At 53.6% G+C, this 25,074-nt stretch overlaps 1 protein-coding gene across 1 annotated transcript in view; it reads right to left on the bottom strand.

Moving 5' to 3' along the window:
* Nucleotides 1-5,205: 5,205 nt before the first annotated feature.
* LOC138764261 (rho guanine nucleotide exchange factor 1-like) overlaps nt 5,206-25,074 on the bottom strand; it is a 78,371-nt gene continuing 58,502 nt past the window's right edge. The window contains 15 exon segments of the mRNA XM_069939931.1: nt 5,206-7,922; nt 9,874-10,037; nt 10,536-10,718; nt 11,008-11,175; nt 11,371-11,435; nt 14,966-15,076; nt 15,962-16,049; nt 16,371-16,538; nt 16,812-16,887; nt 22,197-22,277; nt 22,544-22,644; nt 22,797-22,911; nt 23,247-23,372; nt 23,609-23,691; nt 24,244-24,390. Coding sequence (XP_069796032.1) covers nt 7,647-7,922; nt 9,874-10,037; nt 10,536-10,718; nt 11,008-11,175; nt 11,371-11,435; nt 14,966-15,076; nt 15,962-16,049; nt 16,371-16,538; nt 16,812-16,887; nt 22,197-22,277; nt 22,544-22,644; nt 22,797-22,911; nt 23,247-23,372; nt 23,609-23,691; nt 24,244-24,390 — 1,952 coding nt within the window. The 3' untranslated portion in view covers nt 5,206-7,646.

Below are 25,074 nucleotides of genomic sequence, written 5' to 3'. Positions count from 1 at the left end.
CTTTTAGAGACCAATAGACAGGTACATGGAGGGTTATTCAGCAGGGAAATTTTACACAGTTGTTGAGCAGGTTATTGGGTCAGCACAGCACTTTGGGCCGAAGGGCCTAGACTCTGCTGGAGTTTTCTCCGTTCTATAATGCCCCCTTCACGGATACCGACTGCCCTGATGAGTATCCTGACATTTTCTGTTTCATCTTGCTGGAATTTGCTACTTGTCAAATTATGGTAACATTCAGATCCAATTACAGCACAGTACAGGCCATTCGGGTCCAAAGTTGTGCTGATCCATATATTCCTACCAAAATAAAGCAACACACCCTCCCTACCTTCTTCCATCCACGTCCAGGAAAACTTTTTATAAACTGGAAGAGGTCACACACAGAAAACGTAGAACCATGGAAAATTACTGCACAGAATCAGGCCCTTCAGCCCTTCTAGTCTGTGCTAGATCATTATTCTGCCCCAGTCCCACTGATATGCACCCAGTACATATCCCTCCACACCCCTCCCATCCATTGACATGTCCATAGTTAAAATTGAGCCCACATTCACCACCTCCACACTCCACCACTCTCTGTGTGAACAAATTCCACCTCATGTTCCCCCTAACCTTTTCCCCTTTCATCCTTAACCCATGTCCTCTGGTTTGTACCTCACTCACCCTCAGTGGGAAAAACCGATCTACATTTACTCTGTTTCTCCCCCTCATCATTGTAAATAACTCAATCAAATCTCCCCTCATTCTTCTACTCTCCAGGGAATAAAGTCCAAATCTGTTTAACCTTTCCTTGTAACTTGGTTCCTGGAGTCTGAGCAACATCCCAGTAAATCTTCTCTGCCCTCTTTCTATCATATTGAGATCCTTCCTGTAGTTTGGTGCACACAATTCTCCAAATCTGGCCTCACCAGTGTCTTATACAACATTATCATAACATCCCAACTCCTGGACTCAATACGCTGATTTATGAAGGCCAATGTGCCAAAAGCTCTTGTTACGATCCTGTCCGCCTGTGACGCCACTTTCAAGGAATTCTGTATCTGTTTTCCCAGATCCCTCTGTTCTACCGCACTCCTCAGAGCCCGACCGTTTACCGTGTACATCCTTTTTTGGTTTGTCCTTCCAAAATACAGCCCTTCACACTTGTCTGCATTAGTTTACACCAGGTTTATACCAACCTGAGGGTGTAAAGATGCAGAAATCCCCAGGTCCAGATGGAATGCATCTCAGGGGACAGAAAGAAATGGCAGAAGTTATAGTCGAGGCTTTAGTGATAATTTACCAAAGTTTTCTGGACTCTGGACAGGTCCCGGTGGATTAGATGACCGCGAATGTTTTGGCACTATTCAGAAAGGGATCTCGGCAAAAGGCAGGGAACTCGAAGCCAGTTAGTTTAACATCTGTCGTTGGGAAAATGCTTGAAGCTATCATTAAAGAAGAAATAGTGAGGCTTCTGGAGAGAAATGGATTTAGCAAAGGCAGGCCCTGTTTGACAAACGTACTGGAGCTCTTTGAGAATATAATGAGTGTGGTCAATCAAGGAGAGTAGATGGATGCTGTTTACGAGGATTTCCAGAAGGCGTTCCAGAAGGTGCCACATAAAATACTTATCCAGAAGGTTGCATGGAGTTGGTGTGATGTATGCAGGATAGAGAGTTAACCAGAGAGTTGGGGTACAGGGGTATTTCTCCAGCTGGCAGTCAGTGATGAGTGAGGTGCCCCATGGGCCCAGTGCTGGGCCCACAACTGTTCATGATGCACCAAATCAGCATCAGGATTTATTGCCATGAACAAGTCACGAAATTCGGGGATTTGCAGCAGCGTCACAGGGAAAACATTCATATTATAACCATCTTACAACATTACTACAAAAATAATTTTGCATGAGAAGTGAGGCCATGTCTGGTTCATCGATCATTCAGGAATCTGATGGCGGGAGGTGGGGGGACTTGTCCTCATGCTCGTCTTCAGGCTCCTGAACATTCTTCCCAATGGTAGCAGAGTGAAGAGGGTATGGCCTGGGTAGTGGGGTCCTTGAGGAGAGAGGCTGCTCATGTAGATGTCCTCAATGGAGTGAAGACTGGTGCCTGTGATGTCATTACATTAATGATCTGGAAGAGAGGATGGGGTGCGGTTCATCTACATTTGCTAATGACACTAAATTGAGTGGGAAAAACAAATTGTGTGGAGGATACAGAGAGTCTGCAGACAGATAGAGACAGGGGAAGGATCTGGCAGAGGGAGCACAATGTCGGTAAATGGGAGCTTTTCCACTTTGGAAGATCCGATGATTATTTAAAAGGACTGCAGCAGCTGCCAGCAGAAGATGTGGGAGGGTTTATGCATGAATCACAGAAGGTTGGTTTTGGGTGTCAAGAAGGTAAATGGAACGTCGGCCTTCATCGCTGGAGGGATTGAGTTGAGGAGCAGTGAGATTCTGCTGCAACTGGACAAAGTCCTGGTGAGGCCGCATCTGGAGAACTCAGGTGTCCTCACTGGAGGAAGGGTGGACTGGCTTTGGAGGGGGTGCAGAGGGGGATCACCAGGTCAATTCCAGGGACGAGAGGGTTGGTCTGAGGAGAGATTGAGTCATCTGGGATTGGACCTGCTGTGATTTAGAATAATGAGATGGAATTTTATAGAATCGTATTTAATTATGAAAGGTGTAGATAAGAGTAGGTGGGCAAGTTGTTCCCATGGGTGGGGAGACCAGAATTAGGGGACAAAGCCTCAAGATCCCGGGGAGTTGATTAAGGCCGGAGCTGAGGAGGAACTGCTTTTCCCAGAGGTGGTGAATCTGTGGAATTCATTGCCCCTAAAACCAGTGGAGGCGACCTCAGTAAATGTATTTAAGACAAGGTTGGGTAGATTTTTACATCATCGGGAAAAGGCAAGAAGGTGGAGATGAGCCCATCATCACATCAGCCACAATCTCATTGAATGGGGGAGCAGGTTCGATGGGCCCGATGGCCAACTCCTGCTCCTGTTTCCAGTGCCTGTCTAAGAGTCTCTTAAATGTCCTTAATGTTCCAGCCTCCACCACAACCCCTGGCGAGGCATTCCAGGCCCCCACAACTCTGTGTAAAAACACTTCCCCCTGACATCTCCCCCCCTGCATTTTGTCCACATGTCCTCTGGTGTTTGCCGATCCTGCCCTGGGAAACAGGCAATGCCCGTCCACCCTGTCTATGCCTCTTAGAATCTCATTGACCTTCATCAAGTCTCCTCTCATCCTTCTTCACTCCAGAGAGAAAAGTCTCAGCTCTGCAAACCTTGCCTCATGAAACACGTTCCCCAATCCAGGCAACATCCTGGTGAATCTCCTCTGCCCCCTCTCCACAGCTTCCACATCCTTCCAATAATGAGGTGACCAGAACAGAACCCAATGTCTCACCAGAGATTTGCAGAGCTGTAACACGACTTCACGGTTCATGAACTCGATCCCCCAGCGTCCCATAGGCCTTCTTAACTCTCTCCCATCAATCTGCACAGCGACCTCGAGATACCGATGGAGTTGGGCCCCAAGATCCCTCTGCTACACCACTGTTAAGGACCCGACCATTAACCCTGTCCTCAGCCGTCAGATTTGTCCTTCCCAAATGCATCACTTCACACTGATCCGGGTTGAACTCCATCTGCCAGGTCACCATCTGACACTGCATCCTGTCTGTACCCGACAGTAACTGCCTAGACTGTCCACACCACCTCCAACCTTATGTCATCGGTAACCACTGACCCATCCTTCCACTTCTTCATCCAGGCCACAAAGGGCAGGGGACCCCGAACAGATCAATTTTGTTTAGAAATTTCTTTTAGAAGAAAACCTTTGGATCTTTTCCATCTTCTTTAAACTACTTTACATGCTTTCTTCCTGGAAATTATGGGTATTAAATATTCCTCTTGATCATGTACCTTAGTAATCAACACAGTCGCATCAGGTCCAATGCCTCTCAGAGCGGGTTTTCAGGGTAAAAGTGCTGACAATGTCCACAGGATATCACAAAGACCCCCTACTCTGAGCTAGAACACATTCCCTGCATTTACTCAATCTGTTCTGGTTTGGATGCCTCTGTGGGATCCCCCTCACCCTCCTCGCTCAATAAAGCCCCAAGTGGCTCCAGTACTCCCTGGAGCTCAGGCACCCCCCCCCCCCCCCCCCCGAGTCCTGGCCATATCCTTGCTGATCTTCTCTGCGCCTTCTCCATCTCGACAAAGTCTTTCCCACAGCGCGGTGACCAAAACTGAACATGATGCTCAGAATAGCATCTTACCATCTTCTACACCTGCAACGTGACCTCGGTCTTCAATATTATGACTGATGAAGTCCAATGCATCAAAAGCCTTTTTGACCTCCCTGTCAACAGGTGACACCACTTTAAATGAACAATGTATTCCTCTGCTCCACCACCCTCCCCTAGATCCCGGCAGTTTGACCTCCTGAATCGTAACCATATGCATTTCTTGGTGTTGAATTCCTTGTCAGCATCTTACGTTCCGAGTCACCAGAGTGGATGAGTCTTGGCCGGGCACTGCTCTTTCCCTGTGTTTAGGGGTAGGGTCTACCTCTGCCTTGAAACCAGAGATTACCCCAACTGTGGGCAGTTACAAAGTCAGTCCAACGCTGATAGTGGCTGGAGGTCAAAATCCATGGCCATCACAGGGTGTTGGGGGATTGATGAACATGTCCACAGAACATGGGGTGGAGAGCAGTGTCGACAGGCAGCAGAGAGGAAGGGGCAGGGGGAGAAGAGGAAGGAAGAAGGGGCAGGGGAGGAGGGGAAGGGGCAGGGGCAGAGGGAGGAGGAGAGGAAAGAGGAAGAGGCAAGGGAGGGAGGAAGGGGCAGTGGAAGGAGAGGAGGGAGCAAGGGGCAGTGGAAGGAGAGGAAGGAGCAAGGGGCAGTGGGAGGGGAGGAGGGAGAAAGGGGCAGGGAGGAGGAAGGGGCAAGGAGAGACCAACAGGTAGGAGGTCACAGGTGGATCTGGGTGGGAGGATATAAGCTGAGGTGATGGGGGAGGGGACAGCTCTGAATGGAGAGGGAAGGGGGTGGGGAGCGGAAGGGAAGGAGGCAGAGGGACGGATGGGGGAGAGAGACTCAGGGGGAGGGGGTTAATGGAAAGCGGAGGTCGATGTTACTGCCATCCGGTTGGAGGAGCCCAGACAGAATATGAGGTGGCTGTGCATGAGGCTATGGATAGAGACAGATGTGTATATACATTTCTTTATTTCATAAAAGTTTAATCCCTTTGGTTTATATTAAAAAGCCCTTTACCCCCACTCCAGTGCTGGATTGCAGGGATACACAGTGACCGTGTTCATATTGCAGCAGGCTTGTACATGCATCAGTTCAACCAACACCCCCCACCCCACAGGTCGGTGGAGATCGGTGGGGAGGTTGACACTGTAACCGTCCCTCTCCTCACTGGCACGGTTCTGGACTGCAGGGCTGGGGGAAGGAGGCAGAGTGGGGAATGTCATTGGGGCAAGAAGTGCTCGTCAGTGCGTGTGAAGGGATGTGTGAACATGTGTGTGTGAAAGTGTCAGTGTGTGGTTGTGTGAGTCAGTGTTTTTATGTGTGTGTGATTGTGTGTGTCTGAGTGAGTGTAAGTTTGTGTGTATGAGTTTGTGTGATGTGGCTGTGTGTGAGTGTATGTGTCTGTGAGTATGTACCTGTGTCTGTGTGTGGATGAGTTTGTGTGTGTGAGTTTGTACGTGTGTGTGAGACCTGCAGCACTGTCGATGAACCCAGCCGTTGTGTTTATGAGTGTGTGTCTGTGTGTGTGACTGTGAGAGTGTATGTGTGAGTGAGACCTGCAGTGCTGTCAGTGAACCCAGCCGTTGTGTGTGTGAGTGAATGTGTGTGAGTGTGAGACCTGCAGCACTGTCGGTGAACCCAGCCATTGTGTCGAACACTAAACTACGCAGATGAAGCAAAGTTAAAACTTTAAAAAACTAATAATATTTTCCTGAATATATAAAAATCTTCCTGCCGAGTGGTGTCGGGGAGATGAGGAGGAGGGTGGGGTGGGGGTGACACACAACCTGCCCCCAGGGACTGAACACACCGGGTAAAGAGCACTTGGTGAAGCACGCAGCGGACATACATGTTCCTACACGTGGGCAAAAACTCAACCACACACACGCGCAGGCACATACTCAGCACCACACACGCGTGGACACGTACTCAATCCCACACACACTTGGGCACATACTCAACTCCACACACGCATGGGCACGTACTCAACCCCACACATGCATGGGCACGTACTCAACCGCACACACATGTGGGCATGTACTCAACCACACAGACGCGTGGGCATGTACTCAACCGCACACACGCGTGGACATGTACTCAACCGCACACATGCGTGGACATGTACTCAACCACACACGTGTGGGCATGTACTCAACCGCACACATGTGTGGGCATGTACATGCAACTCTCCCTGAAATGAGAGCACACACATCCATACACACACTCATTTATACACCCATGCGTGAACAATGCACAAAACAAACATACACACAGGTACAAATGCACACATCCACATGAAAAACTTACACACAAGCACACATACAAACATGCACACTTATTCACATTCTGCATACACCAACACACACATGCCACATACACATAAAATATGCGCATACCATGTCTGCACACACTGATCTCACATACAAAAGACACACACATATTCACACAAACACATCTAGACACACATGTGCAAACTCATCTCCCCCCAACTCATACAGTAAGGCCACAGACACATGGGGAAGGTGCAGAGGGAGAAGGAGAGACGATGGGGGAGTGGAGAGATGGAGGAAGGGGATAGAAGGAGGGAGGGGAGAGGAGGAAAGGGGAGAGATGGAGGGACACCTGAGAGGAAAGGGCAGTAACCGGGAGGGGGGAGGGTGGTGTGGGGGTGCATGAATGACACTCCAAACCCTGTTGGGGAGGGAGTCGGCCTTCAAGGGGATAGGGGCTGGGGGTGGGGGAAACTTGGCAGTAAAAAGATGGCAGTGACAATAACTGGCCCCCGGTACAGATGTCTGGGACGGGGAGGAATATCCCTTCTGTCCTGTCGACCCCCACCACACCGCCAAAAGTTCAGGCATTGGGACACATCCCCTCCACTTCCCACTCCCACATCCCCAGGGGTCTGAATCTGTCCCACTTTGGCAAGGTGTTGCATTTATGTGGCACCATTTGGGATGAGTCCCGGAGGGCGAGGAAGAGGGGGGGGAGGGGAAGTTCTATCCCAGGTGGGGGCAGGGGAAGGGGCGGGAGCAACGTACAGGAGGTTCCTTGTGTTGAGTCTCTGTCACCCCCCCACCTCCCCTCCCCTTCTCCTCCCTCCTCACCGCCCCTTCCCTAGGAAGCGTTGAACTGTCTCTACCCTAGCACTTGATCTTGAGAAGGGTAGGGCGACGGGAGGGGGAAGGTGGGTGAGGGGAGGAGTGGGAGAACAATGCTTCCTGGAGGAGGAGGTCATTTGAAAGGGAGTAGTGAGGGGGAGGGGAGAGGATCGAGGTCCCGTTGTCCCCTCCCCTGCGAAGAATTTGACGTATCTGACCTCCGCCCCCTCACTGCCTGAGATCCTCCTCTCCCCATCAAAATTTCCTCCACAAACCTACCCCCTCAAAACCCTCACGGACCTCCTCCCCTTGAAACGTCTGCCTTCCTCATCCCACCGCGAACCCACCCCCCCATCCCTCTCCTCACAAGTGCAGCGAGGGCCCAAATGGCCGGATGGTGTTCCAGACGCAGTGATGGGAGGGGGTAGGGGACTCCCCTCGGCCACCCACATCCAGAGGCAGAGGGGAGAGAGTAACAGTTCCCCATCTGTCTCCTACAGCTCAGCCTCTCCGTCTGGAAGGGGGAGGCAAGGCCACACGCAGGAGTCCTGGATTCACCAGCTCTCGCCTAGAGGGGAAAGGAGGTGGTTAGATGAACAGAAGGGCATTCAACCCTGTTCTCTCCCACCCCCACACCTGTTCAACAAGGTTCCCCTCCTGAAAAAACAGGAACAGGCCTGTTGAGGGTGCACCAACTGACCCCCATCACCCACACCCTCCCACTTTCGCATTCCTCCCACCCCCTCTCATGCCCAACACCCCCTCCCACTCCTTCCATGCCTTTCCCACCCTCCTCTTCCCATCCCCTCACTCCTGCCACCCTCATACACCATCCCACCCTTATACCCCCTACCACCCCTCCCACCTTCATACCCCCCTCTTTCCCCACATGCCCAACACCCCCCACACCCTCAATGCTCTTCCCATCCCCGCTATGTCCCCTCCCCCTCCCACCCCATGTCCCTCCCACCCGATCTTCCCCCACCCACGGGCCCGTCTGGGGGGGGGGTGGGGGGTGGGCGATCTGATTGGGATCATGCTGGCAGGATTCCACTCACCGGACGCCCGCCTGTTGCTGCCTAGAGAACCTGGCTGTGCAATCGTCATGGCGACCAGGGCCTGCCTCAGCCTGTGAAACCCCTCCTCCACTTCCTGGGTGGGTTGGGGAAGATGCATTAACGCAGGGGGTAGCAGGGTCAGTCCCATGGATGCAGCGCCGGCCGGGATGCGGTAATGGGGCGAGGCGAGAGAATTGAGCGGTGAGTCGTGGCGCCCTCCTGCAGCAAAAGTGCCGTGGAACACGGAGATGCAAAGGGCGCAGTGATGGAGGGGTGCGGCAATGGAGCACAGACCTGCAGTGGCTGGCTGCATCAGTGTAGTACCAAGGGCCAGTGGAAGGCTGCAGAGCAGGACCAAGGGCCAGTGGAAGGATGCAGTGCAGGACCAAGGGCCTGCGGAAGGCTGCAGTGCAGGACCAAGGGCCTGCGGAAGGCTGCAGTGCAGGACCAAGGGCTAGTGGAAGGTAGCAGTTCACGCCCAAGGGCCAGTGGAAGGATGCAGAGCATGACCAAGGGCCAGTGGAAGGATGCAGTGCAGGCCCAAGGTACAGTGGAAGGATGCAGTGCAGGACCAAGGTACAGTGGAAGGATGCAGTGCAGGACCAAGGGCCAGTGAAAGGATGCAGTGCAGGCCCAAGGGCCAGTGAAAGTGCAGCTCCAGTCTGCAGTGACCAAGCAGATATTCCCCGATCGCCGGGAATACAGGATGTGGGGCAGAGAGAATTAGGGCAAGGGTGAAGGAACAGATGCCATGGAAGGGTGCAACAACAGAGCAACGATGCAGGCGACAGGGCGCAGAAATACAGTGGGATGATGCACCAATAGAGCACAGATGCAGGGGAAAGTAACCGTGAGAGTTGCAGCAGCGCAGAGACAGAGCGGCATGCAGCAGAGGACAGTGGTGCATGCAACATGTGGCGATGGAGGGCAGAGATGCATGCAGTGGTGCAGAAAGTGGCATGCAGCAGAGGACAGGGGTGCATGCAATGGTGCAGCGACAAAGCACAGATGCAGTGACACAGAGCGATGATTGCAACAGCGCCGAGACAGAGGGCAGTGAAGTGGTTCCAGCACAGGAATGAGACAGTACAACAGAGACATATGCAGGAACCATGCATGCAATGGCGTGGGGACACTGCAGCAATGCCCGTAACAGTGCGAGGACACTGCAGCAATGCCCGTAACAGCACGGGGACACCACAGCGATGCCGTAACGGCGCGGAAACACGTCAGCGATGCCCATAACTGCATGGGAACACCGCAGTGTGTCTGTAACAGCGCGGGAATACTGCAGTGATGCCTGTAAGCGTGCAGGGACACGCCAGCAGTACCCGTAACCATGTGGGGACGCTGCAGTGATGTCCGTAATGGCACAGGGACACCACAGCGATGCTCGTAACCGTACGGGGACACCGCAGTGATACCCGTAACTGTGCGGGGACATTTGGCGGAAAACCTCACCTTCAAGTGCTCGAGCTTCACCAGGAGGCTGTTCATTGTCCTTGCAATCTTTTCTACCTGCTCGAGCGACAGGACGATAGGAGAGCTGACGAGATCAGCCTCTCCCTCGCTCACGGTGGATCCCCTGGGCGTGCCGGCTGCCTGAAGACTGACTGGGCCACCGTCTGCCAGCCAGAAAGAGGGATGAAGTGGATCATGATCTGGAACCTCTCACCCCCGACTCCCCCTCCCTCCACCACCCCGTTCCCTCCACCTTCGATGTACCTGGAGACTCAGGATTTACAAACCTCTGCCCCTCAATGTCTGGCACAGGGGGAGCCACCGTCGAGACTTTCACCACGCCTGTTCAACGTGGTAGTGGGCTCAGCTTCACATCCCCTCCCTTTACTCACCATCACAGTGCCACCAGAAAATCCTTCCCCAGGATCCCCTCCCCATCACGGTGCCACCAGTAAATTCTTCCCCAGGATCTCCTCCCTATCACAGTGTCACCAGCAACTCCTTCCCCAGGATTTCCTCCCAATAACGGTGCCACCAACAATATCTTCCCCCAGAACCCATTTCCCTATCTATTTAACAGGGCAACAGACGATCTCTTTCCTCCAGAAGACATTTCCCAGTCCAAATAACAGTGTGAACAACCCGCTCCCCCAATCTCTCACCTTCCCCTTCCTCCTGGTCCTCCACATCACCTGCTGACTCTTGTGCTCCCAGGCCGATATCTCCTCCTTCAGACGATCCACCTGTGTCGCCTGCTTCCCCGTCCTCCTGCTCCCCACTCCCTGTCGAGGGAGGGTCCCTACTAGACCTTTGACCGTGGGCCAGTTGTTGCTTCATCCTGTGGACTACAAAGATGAAGAAGGGGGGTGGGTTCGGGTAACTCACCCACTGTAAGGTGAGGAGAGAGTGAAGGGAGAAAGAAAGGAGGGGAAAGAGAGAGAAAAGAGGGGAAGCAGGACGGGAATATCAGCCAGTGGATGCATGGGAATTAGTATCACGGACCAGAAGAGGCATCATCGCCAGGACAGGATGGGGGTCTGGGCTGTGCAAGGAGGGGGTCCGCGCTTGTTACAGGATCCGTGTGTTACGGTGCGCACCGTAGACCCTATCCTCTCCCTCTCCATACTGCCTCACCTTCGTCCAGCGCCTGTGGGACCCACCGCTCCTCAGAAGCTGCCGCCAGTTGCTCCGGGTCCACGTCCAGGGCCTTGAGGTGCTGGGTCAGGGCCACCACTTCGGTCCCGGGGTGGACGTCAGGCCCCGATTGTCCCCCATCCTGGGAGCTTCCCTCTCCCTCCTTGCCTGCAGCAGGGATAGTCGTCAGTCTGTGAGGTGGGGATGGGGGTCATGACCTAATCCTAAATGTCATGATCTACCCCACCTCCCTCTTGCCAGGAGCCCCCAGCACTTCAGCACACTTTGTCCATCCCCAGGCCGACAGTCCCCCTCCCACCCCCAGGTCAGAGGTCATCTCCTCCCCTGCTGGTCGGAACTCACCCCCGTTCTCTGAGCAGATCCGGTCATGGGGCAAGAATCCATTCTCCGGATTCGACAGTGGCTCCCTGTAAATGGTGGGGGGGGAAGGATTAGATGAGATGGTGGAAGGGAGAGGAGAGGGGAGAAGGAAAAGAGGGGAGGAGAGGGAAGGGAGGGAGGGGAGGAGAGGGAAGGGAGGGAGGGGAGGAGAGGGAAGGGAGGGAGGGGAGGAGAGGGAAGGGAGGGAGGGGAGGAGAGGGAAGAAGGAAGGGAGGGAGGGGAGGAGAGAGGGAAAGGCAGGAGGGGAGGAGAGGGGGAGGGGAGGAGAGGGGGAGGGGTGGAGAAGGGGAGGAGAGGGGAGAGGAGGAAGGGGAGGGGTGGAGAGGGAATGGAGGGGTGGAGAGGGAGGGGAAAGGAGGGAGGGGAGGGTGGAGGGGGGAGGAGTGGAGAAGGGGAGAGGGGATGGGGAGGGGTGGAGAAGGAAGGGAGGAGTGAGAGGGAAGGGAGGGAGGGGAGGAGAGGGAAGGGAGGGAGGGGAGGAGAGGGAAGGGAGGGAGGGGAGGAGAGGGAAGGGAGGGAGGGGAGGAGAGGGAAGGGAGGGAGGGGAGGAGAGGGAAGGGAGGGAGGGGAGGAGAGGGAAGGAAGGGAGGGGAGGAGAGGGAAGAAGGAAGGGAGGGAGGGGAGGAGAGAGGGAAAGGCAGGAGGGGAGGAGAGGGGGAGGGGTGGAGAAGGGGAGGAGAGGGGAGAGGAGGAAGGGGAGGGGTGGAGAGGGAATGGAGGAGTGGAGAGGGAGGGGAAAGGAGGGAGGGGAGGGTGGAGAGGGGGAGGAGTGGAGAAGGGGAGAGGGGATGGGGAGGGGTGGAGAAGGAAGGGAGGAGTGAGAGGGAAGGGAGGGAGGGGAGGGGTGGAGAGGGAGGGGAGAGGGAAGGGAAGATAGGAGTGGGGGAAGGGTGGGAGTGGAGGGAAGAGGGGATGGAGGGGAGGGGAAGGGAGGGGAGGGTGGAGAGGGGGAGGAGTGGAGAAGAGGAGAGGGGATAGGGGAGGGATAGAGAAAGAAGGGAGGAGTGAGAGGGAAGGGTGGGAAGGGAGGAGAAGGGAGGGGTGGAGAGGGAGGGGCGGGGAGGGTAGGAGAGGGGAAAGGGGAGGGAGGGGGGTTGGAGGAGTGTCGTGAAGGTGTGGGAGGGAGGAGGGATATGATGGATTTGGGGGAGGATCCAAGGTGAGGGAGGTGGAGGGGCGAGGGGAGAAGGAGTAGGGGAAGAGAGAGATAGGACATGGGTGAGAGGTGGTGGGGGGATGGGATAAGGGAGAACAGATGAAAACCCATTTGACCCTGTAGAACAACTGACTCTGAGACACCCCCCTCCTCTCCTTCCCCCCACCCCTCCCGATGAGGGTCCCTGGGTCCTGTCCGTTACCTACTATTCCAGTCAGATTAGAGCTAAATCTTCCCTGTCCGCCCCCTCTCCCTCGTCCCGCAGACCCACTGCCCTCTATGTGGAGATGTTGCCCCCTTTAAAAAACCTCCCTCTCTCTCCCATTAAAACCTCCAGTGTTAGACTCCCCAACCCGGGGGGGGAGGGGGGGAAATATATTAGTGTTCTGGAGCTACTATATAGCATCGTGGCTGCTGATGTGGACCCTGGGAGAGCAGAGGGGAGACAGTGCAGCTCAGCACGGTCCAAGTGCTCAACCTGGCTGCCGCTATCTCCATGCAGGTTTTAAATAGATCATTAATGGGGCCGACAGTGATTTTATTTAAAATCCCGTGACCGCATGGTCTGCGCCCAAGATGGCAGAACCTGTGATAGGCAGCAGCCATGCGAGGTTGAAGACTCCAGGGTAGCGGAGGACTGGTGGAGGGCTCGAGGACACAACTCCCCATTTGAGGAGAAGCAGAGGCGTCGGTGACCGCTGCGACTGGCCAGCGAGGAGAAAGAACATAGGGGTGGCAAGCAGCTCGAGGTGAGGAACCTGCGTGGGCTGTGGGAGAGCCATCGGAACCGGGACGCTGAAGGGTCCCTGACCGTGTCAGAGGTTCGGATCTGGAGCTCGGGTTTGGACCGGACTTTGTGGGGCTGTGGGAGGTGAATCCACGGACGCTCGGGGAGTCTGGGTGGGAGGGAGAACTCTCTTTTGCTTCTCTCCTGAATGTAAGAGACACCAGTCAAGACTAAAGAAAATTTTGTGTTTTATTAAGTGACAATAAAAATAATCTTGAATCCTGAAACGAGAATTTTGAATCTTTTCCACACCCCTCGTGGGTTTATAAACCCCTATCAGGATCCCCCCCACCGGCCTCTCCTGGGAGAAAAGTCCCAGCCTCTCCCTATAACCCGAGACACCCCTCCAGTCCCAGGAACTTCCCAGTGAATTTTTTCTGGCCCCCTTTCCAGCTCAATGATGACCGGAACTGCGCGCAATACTCTGAGGCCCAGCTCCCGCACTGAGTGTCCCGTCTGACGAAAGCAAGTGGCTCCTTCACCCTCTCGATATTCTGCTCTGCTTGCGCTCCCGCCCATCTATTTTTACTCTCCATGAGCTCGACCCGCCGTGACAATAAACCCACCAATCTGGCTCTCAAATTGCAGGCAGCCATCTGGGAGAGTCTCTTCTGCATCTTCTCTGTGGCTACCGTATCCTTTTCTATTGCACTGGGAACCAGAGCACCACATGGTGTTCCATGGCTCGTCTAACCATAGAACCAGAGAACACTATAGTACAGAACACAGGCCCCTTTGGCCCTTCTAGTCTATATTGAACTATTATTTTGCTCAGTCCCACTCTCCTGCACGTGGTCCATATCCCTCCACACTTCTCCTATCCATGTACCTGTCCAAATTTTTCTTAAATGTTAAAATCCAGCCCACATTCACCATTTCAGCTTGTTCCACACACCCACCCTTCTCTCTGTGTGAAGACGTTCCCCTTCATGTTCCCCCTAAACTTTCCCCATCCTTTCACCCTTAACCCACGTCCTCTGGTTTGTATCTCACCCATCCTCAGTGGAAAAAGCCGATCTACATTTACTTTATCTCTCCCCCTCATCATTTTAAATATTAAATCTCCCCTCATTCTCTACACTCCAGGGAATAAAGTCTGAACCTGTTTAACATTTCCCTGTAACTCAGTTCCTGAAGTCTGGGCAACATCCCAGTAAATCTTCTCTCCCCTTTTTCTATCTTATTGAGATCTTTCCTGTAGTTCGGTGACCAAACCTGCACACAATTCTCCAAATCTGGCCTCACCAATGTCTTGTACAACTTTACCATAACATCCCAACTCCTGGACTCAATACTCTGATTTATGAAGGCCAACGTGCCAAAAGCTCTCTTTACAACCCTGTCCACCTGTGATGCCACTTTCAGGGAATTCTGTATCTGTTCCACCACACTCCTTAGTGCCCAACCATTTACTGTGTACGTCCTTTCTTGGTTTGTACAAAATGCAACACCTCACACTTGTCTGCATTAAACTCCATTTGCCATTTTTCCAGCTGGTCAAGACCCCTCTGCAAGTTTTGAAAACCTTCTTCACTGTCCATGACACTTTCGATCTTAATCAGGGAAAACCCCATCGATTTTGGGCTGCAGAGGAGGGAAGCCAAAGAACTTACGTGGGACTGAGGGGGGCGTTTACTTGGTTCACCGTCAGGCTGTTTCTTGCAGTCATCAAAGGTCTCGACAACTTCAAAGCCTCTTGGGTTTTCTCAATGTTCTCGCACCAGCTGTGTTGGGGCAAGAAACAACTTGAGTCTCGACGTGGATGAGACAAAGGAGATGGTTGTGGAGTTCAGGAGGACGAAGGTCGACCCCTCTCCACCACACATCAACAGCTCCGTTGTGGAGAGCACCAAGTTCCTTGGTGTGCAAATAATGGACAACCTATCCTGGACCCACAACACCTCCTTATTAAGTCAGGAAGGTGCAGCAGCGCCTACACTTCCTCAGAAGGGTGAGGGGGGCAGGGCTACCAGCCTCCATCTCGACAACGTCTCACAGGAGCACAATTGAGAGTGTTCTGTCCGGCTGCATCATTGTGTGGGACACGAGCTGCAAGGCATCGGACCGGAAGTCAATACAGAGGGTCGGCAAAAGGGCCAAGAAGACCACTGGGGTTCCCTTTTCCTCTGTTGACCCCATTCACCGGGAGCGTTGCTTAAACAGGGCTCAGAGAATGATCGAGGACCCTTTCCATCCAGCACTCAGGGTCTTTGACCCACCAGGAAGGAGGTACAGGAGTATCAAAATCAGGACTGGTGGGCTGGGAAACGGCTTCTCCCCACAGGCTGTGAGATAAATAACTGGTGTCCTGTAACCAAGTAAATCATCCCAGAATATTTAGTGAATGATAGTGACTGATTGTGTGTGTTTGAGGGGGTGCGCGTAAGAGTGGGGTGTGTGATGTGTGGATGTGCGAGTGTCAGTGGGGTGTGTGAGTAGTGTGTGTGTGTGATGTGTGGGTGTGCGTGCGTGCGTATGTGCATTGTGGTCTGGAGAACTGCTGTTTCATCTGGTTGTACGTGTACAGTCAGATGGTAATAAAGTTGAGATTGAGAAGAGGGAGCAGGTCTCGGGGCCATCATGCCCGTGGAATGTCGCACGGCCCTCACCTGCGCCGCTCCGACACAGATGATGCCACAAGTTCATAGATCTGGGCCCCGGTGCTCGTCTGGAAGAGGATGAAGAAGGCCTTGTGATCTGTAACACACGGCAGGGCGTTAGTGTGGAAGGGACAGAGGGAGGGGAGTGAGAAAACAGGAGTGAAGAGCAACAAATAATCACACACACACACTTGCACACACACACACAAAACCCTCAGACATGCACAGACACACACACACTTGAACATATATGCTCGCAAGGGAGGGTGGGAGAGACAGGAAATGGGTGTGAGAAAGAGGCATAGCGGGGGAGAGGGAGAGAGCAGGGAAGGGGAGAGAGCAGGGTGGGGGGGGGGGAGTCACCTTTCCTCGAACCTAGCCCCCTTCCTCATCAACCCCACCCGCTGTGCGGACCCACCTGTTGCCACATCCCGAGCAAGGACACCACCCAGTCGCACGATGGGACAGAGCATCTGCTTTCCTTCGGACGGATCTGTCGAGTTCTTGCTGTGGCATTTCAGCACCATCCGGTCATCAACTTTCTGCATTAGCACCAGGATGTCCTCTAACAGTAGCACGTGTACATCTGTCCAGAGACAAGGGAGAGAGGTGGGAGAGAGAGAGAGAGAGAGAGAGGGGAGAGAAAGTGAGGGAGAGAGAAAGGAAAGAGGGGAGAGAAAGTGGGGGAGAGGGGGAAAGGAGAAAGGGAGAGGGGGAGAGAGTGGGAGGGGGAGGGAGAGGAGGAGGGAGAGAGGGCAGTCAGACAGTGTGGGTGAGTGTGACAAGTTGTTCTCCGGGGAACCCACATCCTTGATAATCTCCCCACACCCTCCTTCCCCATAGAAGGGCCGACACTCACCGATGGCTTTCTCCTTGGTCAGCTTCCACACCAGGGGTCCCTCCTGCATCATCCGCTTCTGAGTCAGGTCCAGGTTCTGTGGGGGTGGGGGGTCAGAAATGTTCCTTCATCCATTCTTCCTTCCCCCTTTCTATCCCAGTCACCCACTCCTCCTCTTCCACTCCCTACTCACCTCATCCGCTCCCCCTCCTGACCTACTCCCCTTCCTCATCCACTCTCCCACCCCTCCCTCACTCCACATCCCATCCCTCCCCATTCCCACTCCACAGGTTGTCACAGCATAGAAACAGGCCCGTTCGGCCCTTGTTTGTGCCATACCATTTTTTTGTCTAGTCCCATTGACCTGCACCCAGTCCATATCCCTCCATCCCCCTCCCATCCATGTATCTATCCAAATTCCTCTTAAATGTTAAAATTCAGCCCACATTCACCACCTCAGCTCGTTCCACATTCCCATCACTCTCTATGTGAACAAGTTCCCCCCCTCATGTTCCCCCTAAACTTTTCCCCTTTCATCCTTAACCCATGTCCTCTGGTTTGTATCTCATCGACTCTCAGTGGAAAAAGCTGACCTACATTTACTCCGTCTCTCCCCCTCATCATTTTAAATACCTCCATCAAATTTCCCCTCGTTCTTTTACGCTCCAGGGAATAAAGTCCGAACCTGTTTAACCTTTCCCTGTAACTCAGTTCCTGAAGTTCGGGCAACATTCTAGTAAATCTTCTCTGCCCTCTTTCTATCTTAATGAGATCTTTCCTGTAGTTCAATGACCAAAACTGCACACAAATCTCCAATTCTGGCCTCATCAATGTCTTATACATTGCCTTGTGAGGAATGTAACATCAATGAAATAAAGAGGATGAGGTGCCTGCTGTCTGAAAGCAAATAAGGGTGGTTAAATCCCCAGAGCCTGACAAGATATTCCCTCACCAATGTCTTATACGTGACAATAATGGAACCTTTACATTTACTCTCTGGCTTCTCCCGTCCAGCCATCGTTGAATTCAGTTCACTACTTCACCATGAATACCGAGCGTCTGAACCCTGCTGACCAACCTCCCATGTGGGACCTTATCACAGGCCTTACTAAAGTCCATGTAGACAACATCCACAGCCTTACCTTCATCAACGTTCCTTGTAACCTCCTCGAAAAACTTTAAGATTGGTTAAACGTGACCTACCTCTCACAGAAAGCCATGTTCACTCTCCCTAATCAGTTTCTGGCTATCCAAATAACTGTATATCCGATCTCTTAGAGCACCTTGCAATAATTTACCCACTACTGACATTGGGCTTACCGACCTGTAATTTCCAGGGTTGCTTTTGGAGCCTTTTTTATAACAACGGCACTTTCACCTGTGGTTAAGGACATGCTAAATATTTCTGTCAGAGCCCCTGCAATTTCTACACGAGCCTCCTTCAAGGTTCAAGGGAGTATCTTGGGGATTTTTCCACCCTTACTTGCTTTCAGACAGCAGGCACCTCCTCCACTTTAACCTGCACAGGTTCCATGTCTTCCCTGCTTATTTTCCTCCCTTCCCACGACTCCCTGCCCTTTTCCTGTTTCTTTTAGTTCCATGCAAAGTCGTCCACCCTGATCTTCAAGGGGACCAATATTGCACCTTGCAACCTTTTTGCTCTTAATATACCGGTAGAAACCTTGAGGATTTCCCTTCACATTCTCTGCCAAATCAACCTCATGTCTTCTTTTACCCTTCCTGATTTCCTTCTCGAGGTTTCTCTTGCATTTGTTACACTCCTCAAGTACCTCATTTGCTCCATGTGCCTCTACTTGTTCTACCCCTCTCTCTTCTTCCAAACCAGATCTCCAATATCCCTTGAAAACCAAGGTTCCCTCTGCCTGCGCACCTCACCTTTAATCCGGACAGGAACGTACAAACTCTGCACTCTCAAAATGTCACCTGTGAAAGTCGTCCACTTACCTCGCATGTCCTGGCCCGAAAACAAATTCCCCCAATCCACACATTCTAGATCCTTCCTCATTTCCTCAAAATTGGCCTTTCTCCAATTTAGAATCTCAGCCCGAGGCCCAGACCCGTCCTTCTCCATAATTAACCTGTAACTAATGGCATTATGATCACTGGACCCAAAATGTTCCCCTACACACATTTCTGTCACCTGACCTGTCTCATTTCCCCAATAGGAGATCCAGTGTTGCACTCTCTCTCGCTGGTATCGATATATATTGATTTGAAAAACTTTCCTGAACGTATTTTACAAACTCCAGGCCACCCAGCCCTTTTACAGTGTGGGAGTCCCAGTCAATATGTGGAACTTTAAAACCTTCACAACCTTTCAACTATCACAACCTTCTGTTTCCTGCCGCTGTCTCCTATCTCTCTCCAGATTTGCTTCTCCAATTCTCACTGACTATTGGGTGGTCTATAAAACAACCCCACGGGTGTGGTCATACCTTTCCCATTTCTCAGTTCCACCCATACAGCCTCAGTAGATGAGCCCTCTGGTCTGTCCTGCCTAAGCACAGCAGTGATATTTTCCCTGACGAGCAGCACTACCCCTCCCCCTTTCACCTCACCCCCATTCTATCGTGTTTAAAGCAACGGAAGCCCGGAACTTTAAGCTGCCCATCCTGCAACAATGTTATAGCTCCACGTGCCAACCCATGCTCTAAGCTCGTCTACTTTCCTACAACATCCTTGCATTGAAATAGATGCACGAGAACATTTTCAGCACATACAACTCGTTGACTTCTCTCGTTACCTGCAATTTTCACATAATCTTTTCCCTCCTCCACTCCTCTGGCAATCTGGTACCCCTCCCCCTGCAAATCTAATTCCTCAAGGTCAGTGCACAGGTTGATCGGAGAGTTAAGAAGGCTCATGGGACGCTGGGATTCATTAATAGGGGGACTGAATTCAGGAGTCATGTTGCAACTCTACAAATCTCTGGTGAGACCCCACTTATTAGAGTATTGTGAAAAAACACACAAATGCTGGAGAAACTCAGCAGGTCAAACAGTGACTTATGTAGTAATGGTGAAGATAAATCACCAATGTTTCAGGCAGGAGCCCTTCATCAAGGTGTGGAGTTTTGTGTTCAGTTCTGGTCACCTCATTACAGGAAGGATGCAGAAGCTGTGGAGAGGGGGCAGAAGAGATTCACCAGGATGTCGCCTGGATTGGAGAACGTGTCTCATGAAGCAAGGTTCGCAGAGCTGGGGCTTTTCTCTTTGGAGCAGAGAAGGAAGCGAGGAGACTTGATTGAGGCCTACAAGAAAGATTCTGAGAGGCTTAGATAGGGTGGGCGGCCAGTACCTGTTACCCAGGGCAGGATCAGCAAACACCAGGGGACGTCTGTACAAGGTGAAGGGAGGGAAGTTTAGGGGAGACGTCAGGGGTAACTTTTTTTTACAAAAGTGTTGTAATGCGTTTACAGGGGTGGTGGTGAGGGCTAGAACATTGGGGGCATTTAAGAGACCCTTAGACAGGAACACGGATGAAAGTAAAATAGAGGGTTACGGGGTAGGGAGGGTTTAGTTTTATTTTGGATGGAATATACAGGTCAGTACAATATCAAGGGCCGAAGGGCCTGTACCGTGCTATGTCCCATGTTAACCTGCCCTTGGAGCAGTACTAGCAAACCTTCCAGCCAGGATATTTGTTCCCTTCCAGATCAGATGTAATCCGTCCCATTGGAACAGGTCCCACCGTCCCTGGGAGAGAGCCCAATGAACCTGAAGTCCTCCCTCCTCCACCGTCTTCAGCCACGTGTGGAGCTGCATCACCCTCCTATTTCTAACTTCACCAGAACGTGATGTGGGCAGCAATCCTGAGATCTCCACCCTGGACGTCCTGTCTTTCATCCTAGCGCCCAACTTCTTTGCAGGACCTCCTGACCCTTCCTACCAACGTCATTGGCCCCAACATGGACCACAAAACCTGGCTGCTCACTTTCCCTCCTGAGAATGCCATGAATTCGATCCGAGATATCTCAGAACCTGGCAACAGGGAGGCAAGTTACCACCTGGGATACTCGATTTCTTCCACAGAACCTCTTATCTGTCCCCCTAACTACTGAATCCCCATCACTGCAGCTCACCTCTTCTCCTCCCTTCCTTTCTTAGCCACAGGACCAGACTCCATGCCAGAGACCTGATCTCTGTGGCTTGTCCCTGGTAGGTCCCTTCCAAAAGTATACACAATGGTCTACTTGTTATTAAGGGACACGGCCACAGGGGTGCCCTGCACTGCCTGCCTCGTCCCTTTCCCTCTCTTGACTGTCACCAATCTACCCTCCTCCTGCCTCCGAGGTATGATCGTGTCCCTGTAACTCGTGTCTATCACCCCCTCTGCCTCCCGAATGATCCAGAGTTCCTTAGCTCAGTTGGTCAGGAGCTGTAGCTGGATGCAACTCGCCGATGAAGTCGTCAGGGATACTGCTGGCTTCCCTGGCGACCCACGTTCCGCAAGAGGAGGTCCCACTGCCTTGGCGGCCATTCCCACTGTCTATGACTAGATGAATAAAATATATATCTAGAAAACCTGTCTCAATCTGCTGAATCCTTATTGTTCCTAAAATAGGGTGGCCCTTTCTGACTTCAACTATTCCTCACCTCTTACCTGTTCTCTCTAAAGCCTGTTGAGCCCAAGCCTTAGCACTCTGATTCAGTCTACTCCGATGATGACCACTCCCTCCTCTCTCCCCATCCCCTCCTTCCCCCACGTCACCCACTTCCACCCTCCTCCCACTGATTCTCCCACCTCCCCCTCACCACCATTCCCCACACCCTTCTCCATCCACAATACCCTACCCTAACTCACTCTGCCCCCACCCCTCTCACCAACTCACCAAACTTTCTAATGCAGGTTAGAAACCTTTTGCACACCACCCCCACCCACCCTGGAATCATTACCCACAGTGAGTGTGTGTGTCAGAGAGAGTGCATACATGTGTGTGTGTGTGTGTGTGTGTGTGTGTGTGTGTGTGTGTGTGTGTGTGTGTGTGCGCGCGCACGCACATGTACGTGAGTGCAAGTGTGTGTGCGAGAGTCTGTGAGTAAGTGAGTGTGAGGGTAGTGCATGTGAGTATGCTTGGGTGTGTGTGCGTGTGTCAGTATGTGAGATTAAGTGTGCATGTATCAGTGTGTGTGAGCGCGCGCGTGTGTGTAAGTGAGCGTGTCAGTGTGTCTGTGCTTGTGTGAGCATGTGTTAATGAGTGTGTGTCAGTGTGTGTGTGTAAGTGTGTGTGTGTGTAAGTGTGTGTGTGTGTGTGTGTAAGTGTGTGTGTGTGTGTGTGTGTGGGCCAGTGTGTCAGTGTGCATATGTGAGTGAATGAGTAAGCATGTCAGTGTGTGTGTGAGCCCCGTCCTGCCTATGGTCACTGCCTGCCGTTACGGACCACACCTTGACCAGTTCGGCGATGATGGGGTCTGTGCTTTGTTTCAGATTTGTCATGTCGAGTCGGCGCTGGTAATCGTGCAGGCGCTGGAGAGAGGGGGGAACCACAGGGATCAGTGTTGTCCCGGTAACTACAAACAGACTTCTCAACCTCACTCCCCTCTCCGCACCATCCCCTCACCCATTCCCTCCCTCCGCACCGTCCCCTCACCCGTACCCTCCCTCCACACCATCCCCTCACCCACTCCCACTCCGCACCGTCCCCTCACCCATTCCCTCCCTCCGCACCGTCCCTTCAACCACTCCCTCCCTCCGCTCCGCCCCGCCCCAGGGTCAGACACTGCTATTCGTACCCGCATGTTCTCTATGTCCCGTACGTCCTGGTTAACGTCCTTAAGGATATTCCGGCAACATTCGGCCGCCTGCTGAACTCTCTGCTTCTCTTCCGTTTGCTCTACACGATTGGGATAGAGATGCAATAGATCCACACCTGTGAGGAGGGAGGGGGTGGCGACGAGGATGGGGGCGGCAAGGAGGGGTCTGTGAGAGGGAGGGAGGGGGAAGGCGAGGGTGAGGGGATGAGATAGGCCGGGGAGGAAGGGGTACCTGTGTACTTGGCGATGTTCTCCAGCAGAAGTGGGTATTTGGTTAGTCTCTGCATCTCAATGGGGATAATGTCCTTCAGTTGCAGACGTCGACACTGGGGATTACTCTGGGCGTCCTAGGGAGAGAGAAGGCAATGAGAAGGGGAGAGATAAAGAGGGGGGAGAGAGGGGGAAAGATAAAGGGGGGAGAGAGAGAGGGGGTAGAGAGGGGGAGAAAGAGAGGAGGGGAGAGAGAGGGAGAAAGAGGAGAGGGAGAAAGAGGAGAGGGAGAGAGAGTGGGAGAGAAGGAGAAAGAGGAGAGGGAGGGGGAGAGAGGGAGGGGGAGAGAGAGGGAGGGGGGAGAGAGTGGGAGGGGGGAGAGAATGGGAGGGGAGAAAGTGGGAGGGGAGAGAGAGAGAGACACACACAGGGGTTGGTCTCCCTCCCTCCCCTCCACTACCCCTCCCCCTACCTGGATGAACTGGCTGAAGCGCAGGTCCTTCCGGATCTTGGACTTGAGGAGGTTGAGGGCAAATGACTGGTGGCTGCAGTATCGGGACGTCAGCTTCTTGAACCACTCGCCCTCCTGTCCGTGGAACTGGTGGGGGGGTGGTTTTACAGAGGGTCAGCTGTGAGTGTCCACTCCACCTTTCCCCCACATGGATGCTCCCCTCATGAAGCTTCCCCCTCCCCTCCCCCACACAGACACGCCGCATCCCCACACCCCTAACACCCCCACAGACCCCACCCCCCATGGACCTCCACTCCCATAAAGCCCCCAGTCCCACATCCACCCTCCCCCACCCCCGCGGATCCCAGTCCCCAAAGACCCACCCTGGCCAGCAGGACATGGCCGATCTCCGTCACCAGGTACCCGTTCTCTTGCCGGATCTTCTTGATGTTCCCACAGAAGGAGTCTGCAGGGAGGGGGTGAGTGGGGGAGGGGGGTGAGAGCAGATGGGGGGTTGAGAGGGTGTTGGGGAGGAAATGGTCAGTCAGTAAAGGCGGCATATGATTCGCAGGCTCCCTCCACCAGGGCTAACATCAGAGGGAGGTCAAATGGGAATGGGTTCTGTAGGTGCGGAGCATCCCGTCCCCCTTACCCCTGTCCCCACTCCCAATCTCTCATCCCCATGCCCCACTTTCCCACCACCCTTCTCTTTCTTTTCTCCCCATCACCCCTCTTCCCCCTCCCCATCTTGTCCCCCCCTTGTCCTCCCAGCCCCTACACTCCTCCTCTCCCCTCCCTTCCCCTACTCCCCTCCCCCTCCTGTCCCCGCTCCCCCTCCCTCCGTCCCCCACACACCTCCATCCCCCTCCCCAACTCTCCTCCCTCTCCCTCACCTGTCCCCGTTCCCCTCTCCCACTCCACCCTCCCCCTCATCCCTCCTCCCCTCCTCTCCCTCACCCTCCTGTCCCTCTTCCCCCTCCCTCCTGTCCCCCTCCTCCTCCCGTCCCCCAGGACCCACCGTGCACGTCGATGAGCTCGTCGAGACTAGGGAAGATGCTGCGCAGCTCGGTGCTGCTCAGAATGTTCTCGTTGAGCATGCGCAGATAGAAAACCTCGTGAAGAACCCTCAGCATGCGCACATGGGCGTGCTCCGTCATGAACAGCTCTGGGGGTGCGGGGGGAGGAAATGATGAGGCTCACACTCCTCTCACCCATCCCCCTCCTCAGCCCTCCACTTCACCCTGTCCCCTCCTCTCCTCACCTGTCCCCTCCTCAGTATCCAACAGCTCTGGGGGGCGGGGAGATGGTGAGGCTCACACCCCTCTCACCCATCCACCTCCTCCCCCTCCCCTCCTCAGCCCTCCCTGTCTGATGCCCACCCTTTCACCCCATCCCCTCCCCGACCCGCCCTTCCCCTCTCAGTGGCCAACAGCTCTGGGGGGGGGGGGGTGATAGCAGAAGACAGTGAGGCTCCCACCCCTCTCATTCCAGCCCCCTCCTCCTCCTCCCTGCATACCACCTCCCCCATGATGAATAGTTCTGGGGAGGGGGGGGGGGTCAGCGATTCAAACACATCCTCTCCTTCCATGCCGCACTTGGGGAGAAGGGGTGGAACAGAGGGAGGGGGAAGTAGGGAGGGAAGGGCAGCGAGGAGGGAGGGGAGTACGGAGGGAAGGTATGAGGAGGGAGGGTATGAGGAGGGAGGGAGTGGGCAGTGAGGAATGAGGGGGCAGGGATGGTGAGGAGGGAGGAGGCGTTGAGGGGGAGGGGGTGGCGAGGAGGGAGGGGGTGAGGAGGCGGTGAGGAGGGAGGGGATGTTAAGGGTGAGGAGGGAGGTGGCAGTGAAGGT

This window comes from Narcine bancroftii, chromosome 5 (assembly GCF_036971445.1).
Source record: "Narcine bancroftii isolate sNarBan1 chromosome 5, sNarBan1.hap1, whole genome shotgun sequence".
NCBI classification, from domain to species: Eukaryota; Metazoa; Chordata; class Chondrichthyes; order Torpediniformes; family Narcinidae; genus Narcine; species Narcine bancroftii.
Note: the sequence above shows the minus strand (reverse complement) of the source record. Positions and strands in the feature narration are given on the sequence as shown.